This window comes from Rhineura floridana, chromosome 3 (assembly GCF_030035675.1).
Source record: "Rhineura floridana isolate rRhiFlo1 chromosome 3, rRhiFlo1.hap2, whole genome shotgun sequence".
Classification (NCBI taxonomy): domain Eukaryota; kingdom Metazoa; phylum Chordata; class Lepidosauria; order Squamata; family Rhineuridae; genus Rhineura; species Rhineura floridana.
Window position 1 is genome coordinate 213,785,426 of NC_084482.1, and position 19,083 is coordinate 213,804,508.

The 19,083-nt window shown below is 42.0% G+C and overlaps 1 protein-coding gene across 3 annotated transcripts in view; it reads right to left on the bottom strand.

Annotated features, from left to right (window-relative positions):
* Positions 1–19,083, bottom strand: part of TAP2 (transporter 2, ATP binding cassette subfamily B member) — a 44,113-nt gene that overhangs the window by 13,356 nt on the left and 11,674 nt on the right. For all 3 annotated transcript variants that reach the window (XM_061620706.1, XM_061620708.1, XM_061620707.1), the window contains 4 exons: positions 7,975–8,105; positions 4,896–5,101; positions 2,048–2,245; positions 51–179 (listed from right to left, as the gene is read on the bottom strand). In XM_061620706.1, the coding sequence (XP_061476690.1) occupies positions 51–179; positions 2,048–2,245; positions 4,896–5,101; positions 7,975–8,105 (664 nt within the window). The remainder of the gene's footprint in view (positions 1–50; positions 180–2,047; positions 2,246–4,895; positions 5,102–7,974; positions 8,106–19,083) is intronic.

Below are 19,083 nucleotides of genomic sequence, written 5' to 3' on the forward strand. Positions count from 1 at the left end.
GCTGAGGTTGTCTGTTCTATCGCGGCCACCCTCTGGGGCCTTTCACACACCTGCACATACACCCCGACGTCCATCTGGTAGAGGATGAAGGAAAACAAGTTCCCTTGGGTCATGAGGCCGGCGCGGATCTGCTGGTACCCACAGTGAAGCATGATCAGCTTCAGGCCCAAATGAAGCAGCTAGAGAAAGAGAGAAATTGGCAGAAATAAGCTTTGATGGCCATCCTGCTGACTCGTCGCTGGGCTGACCTGCCTATCCCATTTCTCCTCACAGGATCCCCAACAGTCAGGGATGCCCCCAGTTTAAACAGAGCAAGTCTATCCTCTACTCTTTGGGAAAGTTCCTCCTGTTTTCCCACCACATTCTCTTGCTCCTCTTCTGGATCTTCCTGCTTGGCTACAAAAGAGGACTGTGTGGTCCTTCCAACTGAGGGCCTTTTGACAAGTAACTTTCAACACAATCTTTAGGCTCCCCTGCCAAATTCTCCCCATGTAGGAAATGACTGCAATGAACGAAGAGTCTAGATTTTAACATCTCCTGCGGGCTGTGAAGGAAAGCAGATCCTCGTTCAATGTTCAGCAGCTTCGTTTCATCACCTGTGGACAGGTGTGTGCTACCTGACATGCTTCACTGTTCCTGTGATGGTCCACATCAGAAGCTGGAGCCAGAGCAGTCAAATTGACAATATCAGGCCAGCATAATACCATTAGAACCAGCTAAACCTTTGCTACCATTTCAATCCTGGATAACGCCAATGAAACCACAACATCTTTTAAAAGAAAAAAGCAGGCCAGAATAGGGCTGCGTACACACCAAACCTTTACAGCATATCTAAAGCACATTCCCCCCCCCGACAATCCTGGGAACTGTAGTTTAATCCTCACAAATTCAGTTCCCAGGACCCTGTCATGACGCAGGCTGGAAGGGGTAGGATAGTCGAGGGAGATTCAGACGATGAGGACTGGGACATTGAATTCAAGGAAGGGACTAGCAATGAGGAGAGCCCACAGTGCACTCCGACCACTGACACTGACAGCACAGCACCCTTCACTCCTGGCTCCCCTATGAAAATGCGACCTGAACTGTCAGAAGTTGCTCAGTTGGACACGTCCACTCTGCCCACGCCAGAGACTCAACCTTACACGTCAGAAGCTTCCCAGCTGAGCGATGCTCTGTTTCCCACACCCGAACTGTCAGTTAGCAGCCCCCTTCCTTTGGAAGGGGAAGCCAAGATCAAACCACCTTCGCCCCATGCTAGGAGGCGTCAGAAGTGGGAAATTCAACAGACGGAGTTGAGGAGGAGCCTATGTTTGCACGCAAGATCCCAGCCTACTTAAGGTGGCTCAGGGGAGTGGCCCAGTTGCTGAGTCAACGTGTGAGAGCTGCGAAGACATGCTTCGACAGTGTTAGTCAAGGCAAAAGTTCCTAGAAAGTGTAGTGAAGTTAATGAGGCACACTGGTTTTAATATATCTATTACTTTAATAACAAGAGACAAAGCACAGTCACGTCTGGGCAGTACAGACCCTTAACAAACTCCAGTTCACAAGATTATTTGGGGGGGCAATTTTTATTTGCGTATACAGGTCTTACAGTCCACTTAAAGGTCTGTAAGGAAGGGGCCATGTGCACTTTACACCCAGAAGAGAGTTCCACACCTGTGGGGCCACCACCAAAAAGGTCCTCTTAAACATGCACCCCAGCCAGATTTATCTTATTGGCAGACACATCCACAGGGATTTTAGGATACTGAATCCATAATGTAGGGCTAGGACTACCTGCCCGTGTGCTTGCTTCTACACCCTGCCATACCTACTCAACCTATACATTTGTAAACAAACTGGCTGTTATGGAGACATTAGAAGTCACCAGAGAGATGGTGACCTTGTACAAGCTGTCCCAGATGTCATAGAAGACAAGAAGAATGAAAGACAACAGCATTGCCTACAGAAAACAGACATCTGTTCCAAGATGGCATGGCTCTCCTTTGGAGGACTTCTGCCCTCCTCTTTTGCCTCCCCCTCTCTCCTCAAGACCCTGAAGACTCACCCGTCGGATGAGCAAGTAGACGGCCCTCTCCAGATCTCTCTGGTCCTTGAGCCGGTGGGTCTCATCCAAGGCCTCATCGTAGCGCCGAGACTCCTCCTCCTCAGTGGCAAAACTGCGCACCGTCTCAATGGATGAGACAATTTCACGCACCACCTCCCCGGAGTGAGCAATGGAGTCCTGGATTGCCTTCAGCAGAGCCTGGAGGAACCAAGGAGAAGGCAAAGGTGTGAGTTCAGGAGCCTGCACTGAGCACCTGTGTGATGCAGCAGCTCGACTCCCAAGCCCGATTGCAGGACACCTCAAGTATGAAGCCCAGTGGCTTTGTCTTCAGACAGTCCAGTATCTTCTCATGATTGATCTACAGCAGGGATGGAGAACATCTGTGGCCCCCCAGATGTTGCTGGACTACATCCCATCATCCCTGGCCATTGCCAGCTGGAGCTAGTGGGAGTTGGAGGCCAAGATCACCTGGGAGGCACCAGATACTCCTTCCCTGATCTACAGTGTTACAAAAATGCAAGAGACCAGTTTGTGCATAGAAGATGATCAGTTATAATTTCCATAAAAATATTTGTCTTTGGTGCAAGCTTACATCTAGCAGTGAGCAACCTGACCATAACGCCATTCCATTCCACTGCATTTACTTCTTTATTTTTAAACTATTATTGTTGTTATTATTATTTAACAACAACAACAATAATAAATTTCTAGCCTGTCCTTCCTCACAGAGGAGCCCTGGGCAGAAACATCAAAATGTTAAAACTAAACAATTTAAAAGAAAAGAAAAGTATTTTTAAAAGATTTAAAAAGATTAAAAACCATGTAAAAATATTCAGAGCATCTAAAAACATTTAAAAGCAATCACATACCTGTACCAATTTGAGCTTGGTTTGAGCTAAAGTTGGTCAAGCTAAAATGGTTCAACCAGAGGGAATTCTGGGATACCCTCTGTTGGAGAAGTTCAAGGCTTTAGTGCCAGACAGGCAATTTGCTAATGTCAAGAATATGCAACTGAACCTTATCTGTTATCTCTTATCTGCTTCCTGAGATCAAAGTCAGGGAGAGTGGGTATTGCAGATCAGGACCCCTGGGTGGGACTGTCTAGCCTCCCTTATCTTCTAAGAAGTTGATCACGGAAGGGGCGTCTACGATGGCTGATTGGCCCCCTCCCTGTTGCCAGCCAAAACCCCATAAAAATGAAGGGTGATCCTTCAGTTACTCATTCCCATTCCTTACTCCAACTGCTTTGACTTGCCTGAGATGCTGACACACTTTTGGGAACCGGGTGTTCTACTTGAAGTGAGTATAGTTAGGATAGGTCAGCTTTGTTGCATTTCTTTTGTCTGCTTGAATCTCTCACACTGTTATGCAAATGTATCTCTTGTTTAGCCCGGTTGAGGGCACTCAGCTTTAAAGGAAATATATGCTGCTCTCTTTTGCATGTACCTTTCTTTTCTTTTAAATAAACTACCCTTTTATTAATGGTGTGTATTGCTTGGGGCTTATGACTCTAAATTCAGTCCTTGATCACTGGTCGCTACTGACTACCGTCATTTAGTGTGGGTTAATGCCCTAGAGCAGAGGGTGTAACAATAGGTCTCTCTAGGATCTCAGTTAGTGCTCTGAATTCCCCTTATTCAGAGTGGGAGCTAGTAAAGGGGTGGTGGCAGTCTACCTCCTTCCAGGGAAGGTAAGAGGTTGCCCGGGAAGCAGTGGCCCAAGGGAATTGGGCCTGTTCTCAGAAGCAAAGAACCTCCTTGGGGTGCTGAGGTCAAGGGACCCCTGGGGGGCAATATTTGACAATACCCTCACAGTTACTGATTACAAGGTTGGCAGAAACAGCATAGTTCAGCCATCAAATGCCTGGGTAAACAGGAATGTTTTCACATTTCTCCTGAGAGTCAAAAATGAGGGAGACAGATACACCTCACCAGGAACAGCATTCTCTGAACAGGGAACCACCACTAAGAAGGCCCTGTCACAGGTCAACACCAACCAGGCAGGAGCCAGAAGTGGCACCACTAACAGGGTCTCTCCTGCTGATTGTTAGGCCCAAGATTGTTGATGTTGGAGAACTCACTCTTTTAGGTACATCAGTCCCAAGCCATTTAGGGTTTTGTGAGCTAGTACTAACACCTTGAATTTGGCTCAGTAGTTCACTGGCAGCCTGTGCAGAACTTTCAAGATTGGTGATATATAGTTCCATCAGGATATCCCACATACCAAGCTAGCAGCCACATTCTCCACTAGCTGCAGACCCTGGTCCATCTTCAAGGGCAGCCCTACATAAAGCACATTGCAGCAGTCTAAGCAGGAGGTCATTAGAGCATGGGGAACTGAGGCCAGGTATCCCACTCCAGGAACAGGCATAACTGATGAACTAGCCTAAGTTGAGCATAAGCACTCCTAGCCACAGAAGCCACTTCAGACTTCAGTGACAAGCTGAAATTCAGGAGTACTCTCAGACTGTGAACCTGCTCCTTCAGGGGGAACCTGCCCCTCTTATATATTACCTGTCATGTAAAACATATCCAGATGATGTATGAAAATGAAAACAGTGCAACTCTACACTTCTGCTAAAAACAAAAGGATAACACACAGCCAAAAGCTGAAAATCATAATGGCTGGCACCACAAGTCATCAAAGGCTGAGCGAAACATATAGAGTCTTTGGACAGCTTCACTCTGATCGGACCCTGCCTTTCATCCAGAGGGAGGTGCTCACTTGAAGGTTTGGAATGCCCTCTGGAAAGCACAAGGAACACAAGGAATTCACAGCAAGGATTTTTCTTTTTGTCCCTTACGCTCACTTCCAGTATTCAGCCACCTGCTCCCAAACAATGCCATACCTGTCGACGGGAATCGTAGACCTTTTCGGCAGCCAGCATGACCGGCACCTCGATGAGTGTCAGCAGTGTCAGGTGCCACGACAGGCCAATCATGAATGCGTACAGCCCGGCAACCTTGATCAGGCTGCGCAGGAAGACGTTGGCGTTGAGCGGCACCCAACGGCTCATCATGGTGGTGTCTCGGGAGAGGCGGGAGGTCAGTTCCCCTGCAGGGCAAACAGAGAGACTGGTCAAAGTCACAAGATCGGATGAGCCAGAGAAGCTAATGTCCTGGAGCGTGAACTGAAGGCACATGAAGCTAAGCAGCTCTGAGTTTGGTCAGCGCCTGAATGGGAGACCATCCAGGAATCACACCTTGGGTTCCATGATGAAAGAAAAGAGGGATGTAAGAAAATAAATATTAGATGAGAGGCGGCTACAAGGCTGGATTTGGGGGGTATTTGGGGAAAGCTGATAACAGGCCATGGAAGAAGAAGGCTTAGTTCAGCAGTAGAGCACATGCTTTGCATGCAGGAGATCACAGGATGAATCCCTGGAATCTCCAATTAAAAGGGCCACAGTGGAGGAGATGGGGGGAAATCCCTGTCCAAGATCTAGGGCAGCCTTTCCCAACTAGTGGGCCACCAGGTGTTGTTGGACCACAACTCCCATCAGCCTCAGCCAGCATTGCCAATGGTCAGGAAAGATGGGAACTGTGGTCCAACAACATCTGGAGACACACTGGTGGGGAAAGGCTGTACTAGGGCAAGGAGATGCCAGCTGTAAAAATGGTAATGGGGATTGAAGGGATCATGGTCTGACCCAGAGGGGGGCACAGCTCAGTGGTAGAGCATCAGATCCCAGTGGCATCTCCAGGTAGGGCTGGGAGACACTCCCTGTCTGAAACCCTGGAGAGCTGGTGCCAGTCAGTGTGGACAGTACTGAGCTAGATGGACCAGTGGTCTGAGCCAGCAAAAGGCAGCTGCCGATGTTTCTGTGAAGTACAGGTCAGCCTGTTATAGAAAAGAATCATTCCCACCTTTGGGTCGTTCCAGGTGACGCTTCAGGCAACTGCTGTATTTAAGGATTTTTCTAAATGGCTTGTCACAATCTTAGCTGTGCTATCAGCATGGTGCAGGCATCTGAAGTAGGTGTTCAAGCACTTGGAAACGTGGACTTCGCGGACAATGACTCCGAGTTAACCACAGACACAGTGGCTACGCAGTTAAACAAATGCACAGCAAACTGGATAGTTTAGGCTGCATTCACACCATGCATTTAAAGTGCAATTATTCCAATTGAAACAGCCATGGCTTCCTCCAAAGAATCCTGGGAAGGGTAGTGTGTTAAGGGTGCTAAGAGCGTTATTAGGAGACACCCCTATTCTCCTCACAATTCCTAGAGTATCCTGGGAAGAGGAAGTTATTGTTAATTGGGCTGAAAACAATAGAATGAAATTTAACAGGGATAAGTGCAAAGTTCTACACCTAGGAAAAAGAAACCAAATGCACAGTTATAAGATGGGGGATACTTGGCTCGGCAATGCTACATGCAAGAAGGATCTTGGGATTGTGTTGATCACAAGCTGAATATGAGCCAACAGTACAATGTGGCTGCAAAAGAGGCAAATGCTATTTTAGGCTGCATTAACAGAAGGATAGTTTCCAAATCGCATGAAGTATTGGTTCTCCTCTATTCGGCACTAGTTAGACCTCATCTTGAGTACAGTAGGACCCCACTCATATAACGGGTTCCAGACCCCCGCCTAAAAGTGAAACCAGCCGAAAAGCGGAACTCCTTCAATAGAATGGCACCAGACGTCTGAAAAATGCCGTAAAAGCGGAACAAGCGCTGTATGAGTGGGGCCTTACTCTAATTTTAGCCGCCGTATTAGCAGAACACCGAAAAGCAGGCCGCTGAAAAGCGGGGCCCTACTGTACTGTGTACAGTTCTGGACACCACACTTTAAGAAGGATGCAGACTAACTGGAACAGGTTCAGAGGAGGGCAATGAGGATGATCAGGGGACTGGAAATGAAGCCTTATGAGGAGAGACTGAAAGAACTGGGCACGTTTAGCCTTGAGAGAAGACTGAGGGGAGACAGGATAGCACTCTTCAAGTATTTGAAAGGTTGTCACACACAGGAGAGCCAGGATCGCTTCTCGATCATCCCAAAGTGCAGGACACAGAATAATGGGCTCAGGTTGCAGGAAGCCAGATTTCAGCTGGACATCAGGAAAAACCTCCTAACTGTTGGTACGACAATGGAACCAATGACGGAGGGAGGTAGTGGGCTCTCCTACACTGAAGGCATTCAAGAGGCAGTTGGGTCTGCCCTGTCGGGTATGATTTTTGGGCAGGCTTTGGGGGTGGGTTAGGTTTTATTATTATTGTTGAGATTTTTAATGTTTTAATGTATTTGTATGTTTTTATTTTGTACGTCGCCCAGAATGGCTGGACAGCCAGCCAGATGGGCGACTAATAAATTTAATAAATAAATAAATAAATGTTTTAATTTGGATTCCTGCACTGAGCAGGAGGTTGGACTCAGTGACCTTATAGGCCCCTTCCAACTCTACGATTCTATGATTCTAACTGCTCTGGGAATTGGAGGTCTGTGATTGGCTAGGGGTGTCTGATGCTGCATCAGTCTCTCTTCTTCCATCTACCCATTTGTGTCCACAGACAATGGTAGATCAAGACTGGGCTGTCATGAGAGACGACGGATGGAGGGATGGTGGGTAAGTGAATGAATAGGAAGATGGTTGATGGGATGGACAGAAGGTTGCATAAAGCCTTTGATGGTTAGATAAGGAAGGAAAACAGGGGGCAAATATAATCAAAAATAAACATAGCTTCATTAAAGAGAGTATGTGTGCTAGAGCAGGATCTTGGAGACACAAGTCCAAATCCTAAAAAGCCTCGCGCCCAACATTCCTCACAGAGCCTCAGTTTTCTCCCCCATAGAATGGGAAGACTCATTGTCCAATCTTAACAGGACCATTGCAAGGATGCATCACCACAAGTGCTTTAAACGTGCACCAGAGAACTGGCAACTGGACAGACACTCAGGCCTAGGCTTGGCATTTGGGCTCCTCACCTGGTTTCACCTCCTGGAAAAAGGCCAGATCCTGCCGCACGAGGGAAGAGAAGAGCATGGCGCGGATCCGGATGACCATCCGGGAGATGGAAAAAGTGAAGAGGCCTCCGCGGGTGCCGGCAGACAGAGAGCTGGAACAGAAACAAATCATGCTCGGCTGACCACATCGTCCAGCTTCCTCCTCCTCCTCCTTTGTTCTCTTGAGGGAGAGAGAAGACGTCTTTCCTTTGTCTGTCTCTTGCCTCCCAGCATGAGGGCAAACACGGGGCTCAGTGTTTGCAACTCCAACTTAGCTAGATGTAGAACTCTTTCCTATCCAAGTATGCATTTCCTGAATAAAGTAGTTTTCTTATTTTGAAGCCTAAAGTCCCAGTGTGACTAATTCCAGGGAAGGTGTGCTACTTAGCAAGGGTTCAAACACACACAAAGCTCACTCAGGTGCTTCTTTGCAACTCTTCAACAGTGCCCACTGTGATGTTCCTGCTTATATTGTAAATATGGTAAGTGCTGTTTATATAGAAGACACATGGTAAGTGGAGTGAAAGAGGAGGGGGGAGTACATGAGCAGTAGAATGCTGGATGATTGGCTGAGTGTTTGAATGGCTGGGAGTATAAATGGAAGAATGACAGTTGAATCTGAGAGGTGGTGAATTGGGAAGTAGTGTTTAAGAGGTTGTGGTTGAGGTGCGCCTTTGAGAGGTTGACAGACAGGTGGGCAGAGCTTGGAAAAGTTACTTTTTTGAACTACAAATCCCATCAGCCCAATCCAGTGGCCATGCTGGCTGGGGCTGATGGGAGTTGTAGTTCAAAAAAGTAACTTTTCCAAGCTCTGGGTTGGAGGTGGTGGTATTGAGAGTGAGTCGGAGTTCTGAGGCAATTAGCAAAAAGTCAAGTACCTAACAGAATATAGATGAAACCATACGCTTGTGAAACATTCCTTAAGTAAGCTTGTTATTTCTGATATTTAATAAATACTTATTTGGTTTACCAAAGGCCTGATCCTTGGCTGGGGAAATATACAGACTAGAAGGGAGGGCAAGGTAATTACCAAGGCTGAACAGAAACTGTATCTAATGGTGGCAGCGGTGAAGGGAGAGATTGTAACAAGTCAAGTATCCAGAGCAACCCAGAGTTGTATGCTTTAAATATAAAGATATAAGGGGATTGGGAACAGCATAGGCACACAGTCACAAAGTAACAAGCTATAGAGAGACTTACGCAAAGTCTCTGGGAGTTTGGGTTACAGAAAGTGACTGGTGGTGCTGCCTAGCAGTGGGATCTAGTGAGATCTGTGCTAGAGCGGAGTGAGAAAAAATAAAAACGACGATCCTGACTGGTGGTGTCCTGAGGTGGTGCCTAGTGAAAGGCGGTAGCCACAAACAGATGGGAACCTGACAGGGGGAGCCAAAGGTGGGATCGTCACATGTGGTGGCTGTAGCGGTGGGATATGAACAATAGAGAGTCCCTAAAAGTGGTGTGGCAAAAAGAAATAACAAACAAAGATTAGTTGTGAGAGTGACTGGCAAAGAGTGTGTGGTAAAGTGTGAGTGAACTCCTAAAACATGGCTGAATATATAAAGATGAAAAGAGAGGAGCTGGTGGAGAAGTGCATAACATTCAATTTACCTCACAAGGGTAAAGGGGTAGATGAATTGCGGGTAGCATTGATAGCATTCACATCTGTCCAACAAAAACAACCTGTCAGAGAAGAGAACCCAGAAGGGTACTCAAGCAATCCCGCTTATATAGAGTATTTAAGAGAGAAGTTAAGATGGGAGGCTAAGGAAAAAGACTAGCAGAGGGTCTTTGAAGCTGATGAGACAGAAAAGCAGCGGGAGTTGGAAATTGAGAGAATGAGAATGAGGTTTGAGGAGAGGGAGAAGCAACGAGTATTGGATGCCGAGATACAGGCAGAAAAGTTAAAATTTGAAAGAGAGAAGTTTCAGTCAGATGAAACAAGAAAAGACAGAAATGAAACAAAAATAAAGGTTACACCAAAATATTTTGCGGTGTTTGAACCTGGACAAGACCCACAGATTTACCTCAACACCTTCGAAAAGACAGCTCAGATGTGGGGGCTACCGGAGGATAAATATATGCAATATTTATCAAATCTAATCAAAGTGGAATTGGCAGAGGTATACCAATATTTCCCCTCAGACAGGCCCATCACATATGTCGAGTTTAAAGAGGCAATGTACAAAAGATTCAGACTGTGACCTGACTATTTCATGAAGTTATTTTGAAACTGCCAGATCCAGGCAGGAAGGTCTTTTGCTGAACTGGGAGCAAAATTGGTGGACATATTTGGAAAGTGGATGGGAAGTGCCAAAGCTCAATCAGTAGAAGAGGTGAAAAGCCTCATGATACTGGATCAATTATATCATCAGTTGCCACCAGAAATAAGGCTCCTTGTCAAAGACCGTTCCCCTAAATCTGTTCAAGAGACAACAGAGTTGGCAGATCACTTTGCCTCAAACAGAACTGGCTGGGTGAGCAAAACCTCAGGGAAGTTTAAACCCAGACCATATAATGGTGGCAGAAAAGATGTGGTACCACAGTGAGTGAGTCCTCCAATAAAGTCTGAAGGGCATAGGACACCCCAGAGTGGATCTGTGTACCCTAAAATGGAGGAGAAATTATGTTATTTATTAATTTATTAATTAAATTTATATACCGCTCATAGCCGAAGCTCTCTGGGCGGTGCACAAAATGTGGTAGACCGGGGCACCTACGTTTTCAATGTGAGGTTGCCAACCCCATTGGTAATCCTGCCCAGGGAAGGGCAGTGAAAACAGAACCAAGGGAGTTAGAAACGAAGAAGGTTCAGTTCTGCCAGATAAACTGGACAAATGTAAAAGACTTTGATTCGAGTCTGAGGGAAGAAGTGAGTGTGCAAGGGCAAATTATTGGGCATTGCTTGATACTGGTGCCGCTCAAGACGTTACTGAGGCCAGACTTTATAAAATCTGAGGAAATATTACCTCAGGAAACAGTGACAATCCAAGGAGTGAGGGGTGAACCAGAGAGCATACCCATGGCCCTGATAAAATTAAAGTGGAGAGGAAAGGAGGAGATATGTAAAGTAATGAAGTCAGGGAATGTGGAGCTCTGTTAAAACCATCTAATTATCAGCGCAAAAGTCAGACTGGAAACGGAGTAAGTTTATCGTACTTGTCAACATATTAAGCTTGTCTATAAAGCTCACTATCTGTCCAGAAAAAACATCCTGGATACCTCTGACAGAATGTATATTTTACTTAGAAGAACTGGCGTTCTCCCCAGAGCTTGTGGGAGAATTGTTGACTCTAATCTCCTAATGCCCTTGAATACCCGGCCAACAGACAACTCACTAATCAGTTGAGCTAAAGTGTTTTATTCAATATTTTATTTAAAGACTGTCATTTTATCTTTTGAAGATAATGTATATATATATACACTCCAAATATAATTAAAGACGCTGATTGAGCTAGGAACGCTAAGCTTGCTGGACCCACTTAACACTTAAAGATATACTTGCTGTAGCAAAAGCAAAAGACGCTCAGAAATGGTTCTTACTAGAAAAAACTACAAGGATTTAGGGCTCCAACCCAGCTCTGACTTTCTGCAACCTTGTAGCAAAGTGAAACAGTCAAAAATAACCAATTATTACCACCTAAACGAGAGATCTAACACTCTGGTGGATAATTTGGACCCAGCAGAGATATCACATTGCGATGTGCTTAAGGTGGATACACATGAATGGACAATAAATAACCAACCACCTTAGATGTTGCACACCATAGAGGGGGCCTCACCTAATCTGGCGCAAGAAATAGCTGGTGTTATGGGAGAAGATGCCCTGCTAGACTTACTTTATCCAGAGTATGATCTAGAATTGCCATCTCCAAGTGATCATAGCTCGATGCCTCCTCTGGAATCTTCAACTTGCTCTGAGGAAGGCACCACACATGGACAAAGTAATGTAGTTTTACAACAGGGAACAAAAGACTTGATGACTCCTAACCAACGACCATCTACGGTGAATGAGAATTGGTGTCAAGCGATAACGCAATCTGTTAGCCAATTAGCTAAATTTGTGGAAGAATCAAATTCATTATTAACTACGCTAACAAATCTAATTGTTAGCATGGACTGCCAAATTAGATCTGGCCTAAATAACAAGAAAATAACTACTATCAATACAGTCTCTCAAGGTAGTCAGGCTACCTGTCCGCTAACCCTCCCTCTAGTGGTGAAAACAAAAAAAGCCATCGAGCCTTTGCCAAAATGTAAAAAAAAAAGAGTAAAAACATCAAAACCTCAAAGATTCCTCAAAAAAATCAGATGAACAACAAACTTTTTAGACTTCTAGAATCACCTACATCGGTACCAACTAAGAAGAAAAAAGAAAAGAAAAAGAAAAGGAAAAGAAAAAAGTCTAAGGCAAAAGAGATTTCTGGAGATAGCTCAAAGCAGAACACACCATCCAGGTCTGACTGTGTTCAATCTCATCAAAATAGCGATTACAACCTAGCTGATCGGATTAACAACTATCAAGTGTCTGACATCATTCAGAAGCGATTTTCACCAAAATCAACAAAAACCACAAAATCTACAACCACTAAGAATAAATCCAATCCATGGGAGCTGATTTTAAATACAAAAAAATTAGCCATTTTAAATTATCCAAAGGTGAAAGGGTTCCTCAACCAAAAGGAAAGAAGCCACCATCTAATGGCAATTATTTCTAAGATAGGACCTGGCCTTCTACATACTGAGGACATTGCTAACATTGAATATTTGTTTTATAATTATATTAATGCTAGAGTGATAATAACATTTCATGAAGAAAGTAAAGCAAAAGCATTCTTTGCATCAAAAGAACGACTCTTAGCCCAGAATCTTTCTGTTACGGGGATTTTTGAAAATGCAGCGGAACCGTTGAAATTAGAGATTTATCCAATTAACAACTTGATTCTCGCACACACCCCAAAAGAAAGTAATTATGAGAGCCCAAATCTAAATGATTCTCAGGCTAATTCTAATCGAACAACGGATGCTACTTTAACGCTCAAAAACCAACAAGAGCTACCTATTATCCAGGAACTGAGTAATAAGGCAATTATTGAAGAAACTCAATTCTTACCTGAGAACGTATGCTCCTTGATACGTTTAATACGCTCGCAGTGGAGATTCAAGACGAAATTATAACCAAATTAAACAAGTCAGGGGATACCTTAAATGAACTGACAGCCAAAAGAGAAATCAACGCAGCCAGCTCTACCATTGACTCAGAATCTGAGCCCCTTATAGTTTCCAACGTAAAGGATGCATATCGGAAAACTGAGCCAAATATCGTGCGACCACAAAGACCTTTGAGTGGTTTTAATCAACAAGGTTTTCAGGAAAAACCCACATTCTTGCCGCAAATTAAGCCTCCTTGTATAGAATCCACTCAACGCTCACTAAATAATAACTGATCCAACTGATCCAACTGATCCAATAAGATCCAACTCAGTTATTTGTACCTTAAAGTTCCTCTCCTGGAATATCGCGGGATGGAGAAATAGAATGGCGGATCCCTCATGCGTATCGTTTTTAAAACAATATCATATTCTATTTTTACAAGAAACTTGGTTGACAAATGAGCTTGGGTTAGATGGATTTTTGGCCTATCAGATAAAGGCAACCCCCAGTACTAAAGGTGGCCGACCTAAGGGAGGTATTTGTATATTAATTTCCACCGTGTTACATGTCTTAATTACCCCCGTCGAGCCCTTACTGGACCTGGCTGTAGCGGTAATTGTAAAAATATCTTCCTACTCTTTACTTCTGGTTAATGTATATTTGCCTCCTACTAAAGATAAACAATCTAGTATCACCAAAATCATCAAGCTAGAAAAATACTTGCTAAATCTAATAACACAATATCCAGAAGTAAAGCTTGTGCTCCCAGGCGATTTTAAGGCTAGAATGGGTTCTTCAGATGAGGAGCTTTTCGCTAAATTTCACCAGGTGGCCCCCTTTATAGATGGACCCAGTATCATACCCCCTAGGCAATCTAAAGACCAAGGCATAACATATTCTGGCCTTCGCCTAGCACAAATGATTGCAGAGTTAAATTTAATTCTGCTGAATGGTCGTACTAATGATGATAGAGAGGGGGAATATACGTTCTTGTCAAGTAGGGGAGCATCAGTGATTGACCTAGGAATTGTCTCTCAAGAACTATATCATCTGATCACTAACTTTAAATGTATTGAAAGACCAGAAAGTGATCACTCCCCCATTATGATGATTCTGAACTGCGGTAATTTTCCACCCCAAATAGAGCCCGGAAGGAGTGCTGGCTGGTGATTGTCTCTGAGTGAGCTCTATCTCAGAGGAAGCTTATTTCAGTTTAAAGCCAGTCAAGAGGAATTTTTGACTGGCGTAAATGTTCTCCAGGATAAAAGGGGAACCGAAGAGATTATCCACGGAACTCCGTCGAGCTGTAGATTGCTAGATTTGATCACGAATTCCCCTGAGATAAGAAGGCTTTTCTAGCAGCGGAAGACTGAGTCTGGATTTCCAACAGGCTGTGCTGAAAGTAAGCGAGACGTTTTTTTCTTTCTCTTTTAAAAACGTTTTTAACGAGCTAGCCTCCTTCTGTCTAAATCTTATCAACTAACTTAAATTACTATCGTAAAAGAGACTTGTTTACGAATCGGCAACTCAGAAACTTGGGTGAGTCACACTTTTTTCGTATTATACAAAGCTAAGGAAGAAGGGAGCAATTCAAAGAACCTGCTTTATTTTTTATGACAAAAAGCTGGCTTAAAGCTGGAATTACAAAGATTAAACGGATAAGAGGCAATTTATTAGATAAGATGATTTGATTATTTGAAGGAAATATATCTGAGAATATTTTTTTTTATTTTGGATTAATTTTTTTTTTGAACGAATCTGCTGTTCGTGTATCTTACTAACTGCTGGATGCTGAGAACTGGATTTGTTTTACATTCCTGAATGTGCTGGAGATAAGAACTGTGTTGGTTAAACAGGCCTGGAATATTAACTTTTTTGTTGCTGGGAGAAAAGAAACTGTTTGCCTCTACATTGGCTAATAATAGAAAAGGTTTTTTTTTTCAAGAATGACAACTAGGAAAACAGCCAAAGTTTTGGAGCGAAGAGTTTCAATTGATACACAGGAAGGGATGGACATGTTCCAGAAAATTATGGAGGGATTTAGTGATTTTAAACAAGAGTTGAAACAAGAGATGAAACAGGACAGACAACAACTTAAAGATGAATTTTGCAATATGAAAAAGGATTTTAAAGATTTACAAGATCATATTAAAACAGAAGTGGGTGAGATTAAAAATAACATTGGGCAATTAACACAGGATGTAAAAAATGTTAAAGATAAGGTGCAAACCTTAGAGAATAGAATAGATATTACAAATATGGAATTGGAAAAAAAATTGGACTATATTGCTGTTATGGAACTTAGAGATAAAGAACATTGCTTGAGATTCCGTGCAATTCCTGAGGAAACAGGTGAAGATATCAGAGAGAAAATTGTTAATGTTTTGGTAAAATCCTTTGACAGGAACGAAGATCGGATGGAATTTGAAATAGACAAAGTTTATAGAATTAATTCCAGATATGCAACAATAAAAAAAATCCCAAGAGATGTGCTTGTTTATTTTTTTAAAAAGAGGAGCAGAGATATGGTTTTGCAACATCATTTTAATAATGTCTTCAAAATTGATGGGAAAGAAATACAGGTGATGAAGGAAATTCCTGTTAGGCTTCTATGTAAGAGAAAAGATTACGCTTTCTTCACAGAAAAACTTAAACAATGTAAAATTCAATTTAGATGGGATGTTCCAGAGGGAGTGATTTTTACATTTAGACAACAGAAGTATCGATTAAATACTGTTCAAAAAGCAAGGGATTTCTTGAGAAAAGCTTCAAAAGACATGGAAGAAGATAAACTCAAAGATATGGATATAATTCCTGGGAAACAAAGTCAACAGAAACAGGTAGAGGAAGAAAAGGATGATGATGGATCAAAGGGAGCAACAGGCACAGACTTTTCTAAAATACATGCTTAAAAATGGATTACAAATATCTAACTTGGAATATAAATGGAGCTAATTCGTCGCAGAAGAGAAAGTATTTCATTATTTGAAAAAATTAAAATTGGATATAATTTGTTTACAAGAAACTCATATTAAGAAGAAAGATTCTAAATATTTAATTTGTAAAAATTTGGGTGAAGAATTTATTTCGGCAGGATTAAAAAAAATGGTGTTGTTCTTTATATTAATTCACAATTGTCTCCTAAATTGATATTATTGGATGATAGTGGCAGATTTGTGGGAGTTGAAATCACCATTCAGGGTACAAAAATTTTGATAGTGGGCATTTATGCTCCTAATGAAGATAAAACAAGGTTTTATACTGGACTTATGGAAAAACTATCAGAGTTTGCATATGATCATTGGTGTGTCATGGGTGATTGGAATGGGGTAATTTCACCAAAAATGGATAGACTTTCTGAGAAAAATATTAAAGAGACACAGGGCAAATTGCCAAAGATCTGTTTCGAATTGATGGAAAATTTAGAATTGGTGGATGCTTGGAGATATATAAATGACAATGCAAAGGAATTTACTTACTTTTCAGAAAGACATAAAACATTTTCGAGGATTGATATGATTTGGATGTCTAAAAATTTAGTGAAAGATATTTCCAAGATGGATGTGTTACCAAAAACCTTTTCGGATCATAATCCAGTGATACTGACTTTAAAAAAAAAAATATTGGATTTAGATGGAGACTAAATGAATCTTTATTACAGAATGATAAAATAGTGCAGGAATGTAAGAAGAAATTAAAAGAGTTTTTTGAACACAATTTACATAAAGGAACAGATGAAAATATTGTTTGGGATACAAGTAAAGCATTTATGAGGGGATATTTTATTAAATGTAATTCTGAATTAAAAAAGAAGAAACAACAGAAAATGCAATTGATCTTGGAAGAAATAAAACAAAAAGAGGAAGAATTGAAAAAGAATCCAACTAAAGCTTCTACTGTAAATCAAATCAAAATGTTACAGAAACAAGTGTCAATGTTGACAGTTAGAGAAATTGAAAGGAAATTAAATTTTGCTAAACAAAGGACTTTTGAATTTGCAAATAAACCAGGGAAATTGCTAGCATATGAATTAAGAAAAGAACGACAAAAAAATCTTATTTTAAAGATACAAGAAGGAGATGAGATGTTGAAATGGATTTCTAAATTAGAGACTGAGATAAAGGAAATGTTGAACTCTCAAAAAATGCTTGCTTTAAAGAACTCAATAATGATATCCTCTCAGGCTGCAATCTCCCTTCATTCCTTCCACCAATTAATGACCCTACTTCAATCACTAATGATATCAAATATTAAACCCAAATTGAACAAAGGGATGTCCCATTCTAAACCATGGTTTGATAAGGAATGTGTGGAAGGGAAAAAACTATTAATATATAAGTTCAAGGTCTATAAAGCAAATCAAAATCCCGGCACGCTCCAAGCATATTGCGAAGAAAGAAAACATTTTAGACATTTGATAACTAAAAAAAAGAAAGTAGGACTTCTTGATTCCTGGCAACGTCTTTTATATACATCTCATTTAAAAAATTCCAATCTGTTCTGGAAGATTGTCACATGCAACTGGCCAAAGCCTGGCCCCACTATGGGCTGCTATGTTCCACCCAAAGTATGGGAGAATTATTTTACTAAAATATATGAGCGTGTCATTACCCCTGTAGAGCCTATAGATTCCACAAATAATATTCCTGAATGGGACCCTGTGAGTGCAAATGAAATTATAGAACTTATAAATAAATTAAAAGCCAACAAAGCCCCAGGTTCTGACAACATCCCAGCAGAACTATTTAAAACCAATATGGAATGGTGGGCACCCTTGCTTGCAGCACTATTTACGCATATAGACCATTCAATGCAAATACCCAGTAATTGGGGAATTGCTATAATTGTTCCAATCCATAAAAAGGGTTCGTTATACGACCCAGCCAATTTTAGTCCCATAAGCTTATTAAACATCGTCAGTAAAATATACTCGGCTCATCTTTACGATAAATTAATTATATGGATGGAACAAAATGAAATACTCGCCCCTGAGCAAGCTGGTTTTCGCCTTGGGCGTTCGACCATTGATCATGCGTTGGTGCTTCAACATTTTGTCAATAAATATAAGAGAGAAACGGGGAGTGCACTGTATACAGCATTTATTGACCTAAAAACAGCATTTGACTCTATTTCAAGAGAACGGCTCTGGAATAAGCTTGCCAACTCAAACACTGATCCTTGTCTATTGGCTCTTATCCAGGGTCTTTATGAAAATACATTTCTCAGAGTCAGATGCAACAATAAGGGTCAGCTAACTAACCCCATTCCCACCTACAAAGGGGTTAAACAAGGTTGCATCCTTGCACCGCTATTATTCAACATGTATATAAATTCAATTGTCCATAAGTTATCATTAATTACATCTCATCCCCCAAAACTAATGGAAAGCCCCAGACCTATATCATTGTATGCAGACGGCATCGTGCTAATTTCAAGAACTCCTATTGGCTTGAGACGATTATCTACATTAGCCTCATTTTGCCATGACGAATCTTTACTGATAAATTATGAAAAATCTAAAATAATGGTTTTTTCTAATAAAAGAACTAAACATGCTTGGAGGATAAACGATCAGTTAATCGATCAAGTTAGTGCATTTAAATATCTTGGATTAACTTTTCAAACCTCTGGACTATGGGCCTTGCATACGAAACAGGCAATTACCAACGCAAAAAGGTCTATGAATGCTTTATTATCCTTCTATTACAACAAAGGAGGCCAAATTCCCATTGCAGCTATAAAAGTCTTTAAAGCAAAAATAATCCCCCAATTGTTATACGGTTCTCAAGTATCAACTAGTGAGAAATTTGCATCTTTGGAAGTAGTCCAAAATACTTTTCTCAGGTCCATATTCGCAGTTCCTTCGTGTGTTCCCAGTTTTATTTTAAGAATGGAAGCGGGACTTCCTTCTATAGAATCTCGGGTTTGGTCTCTCAGAAT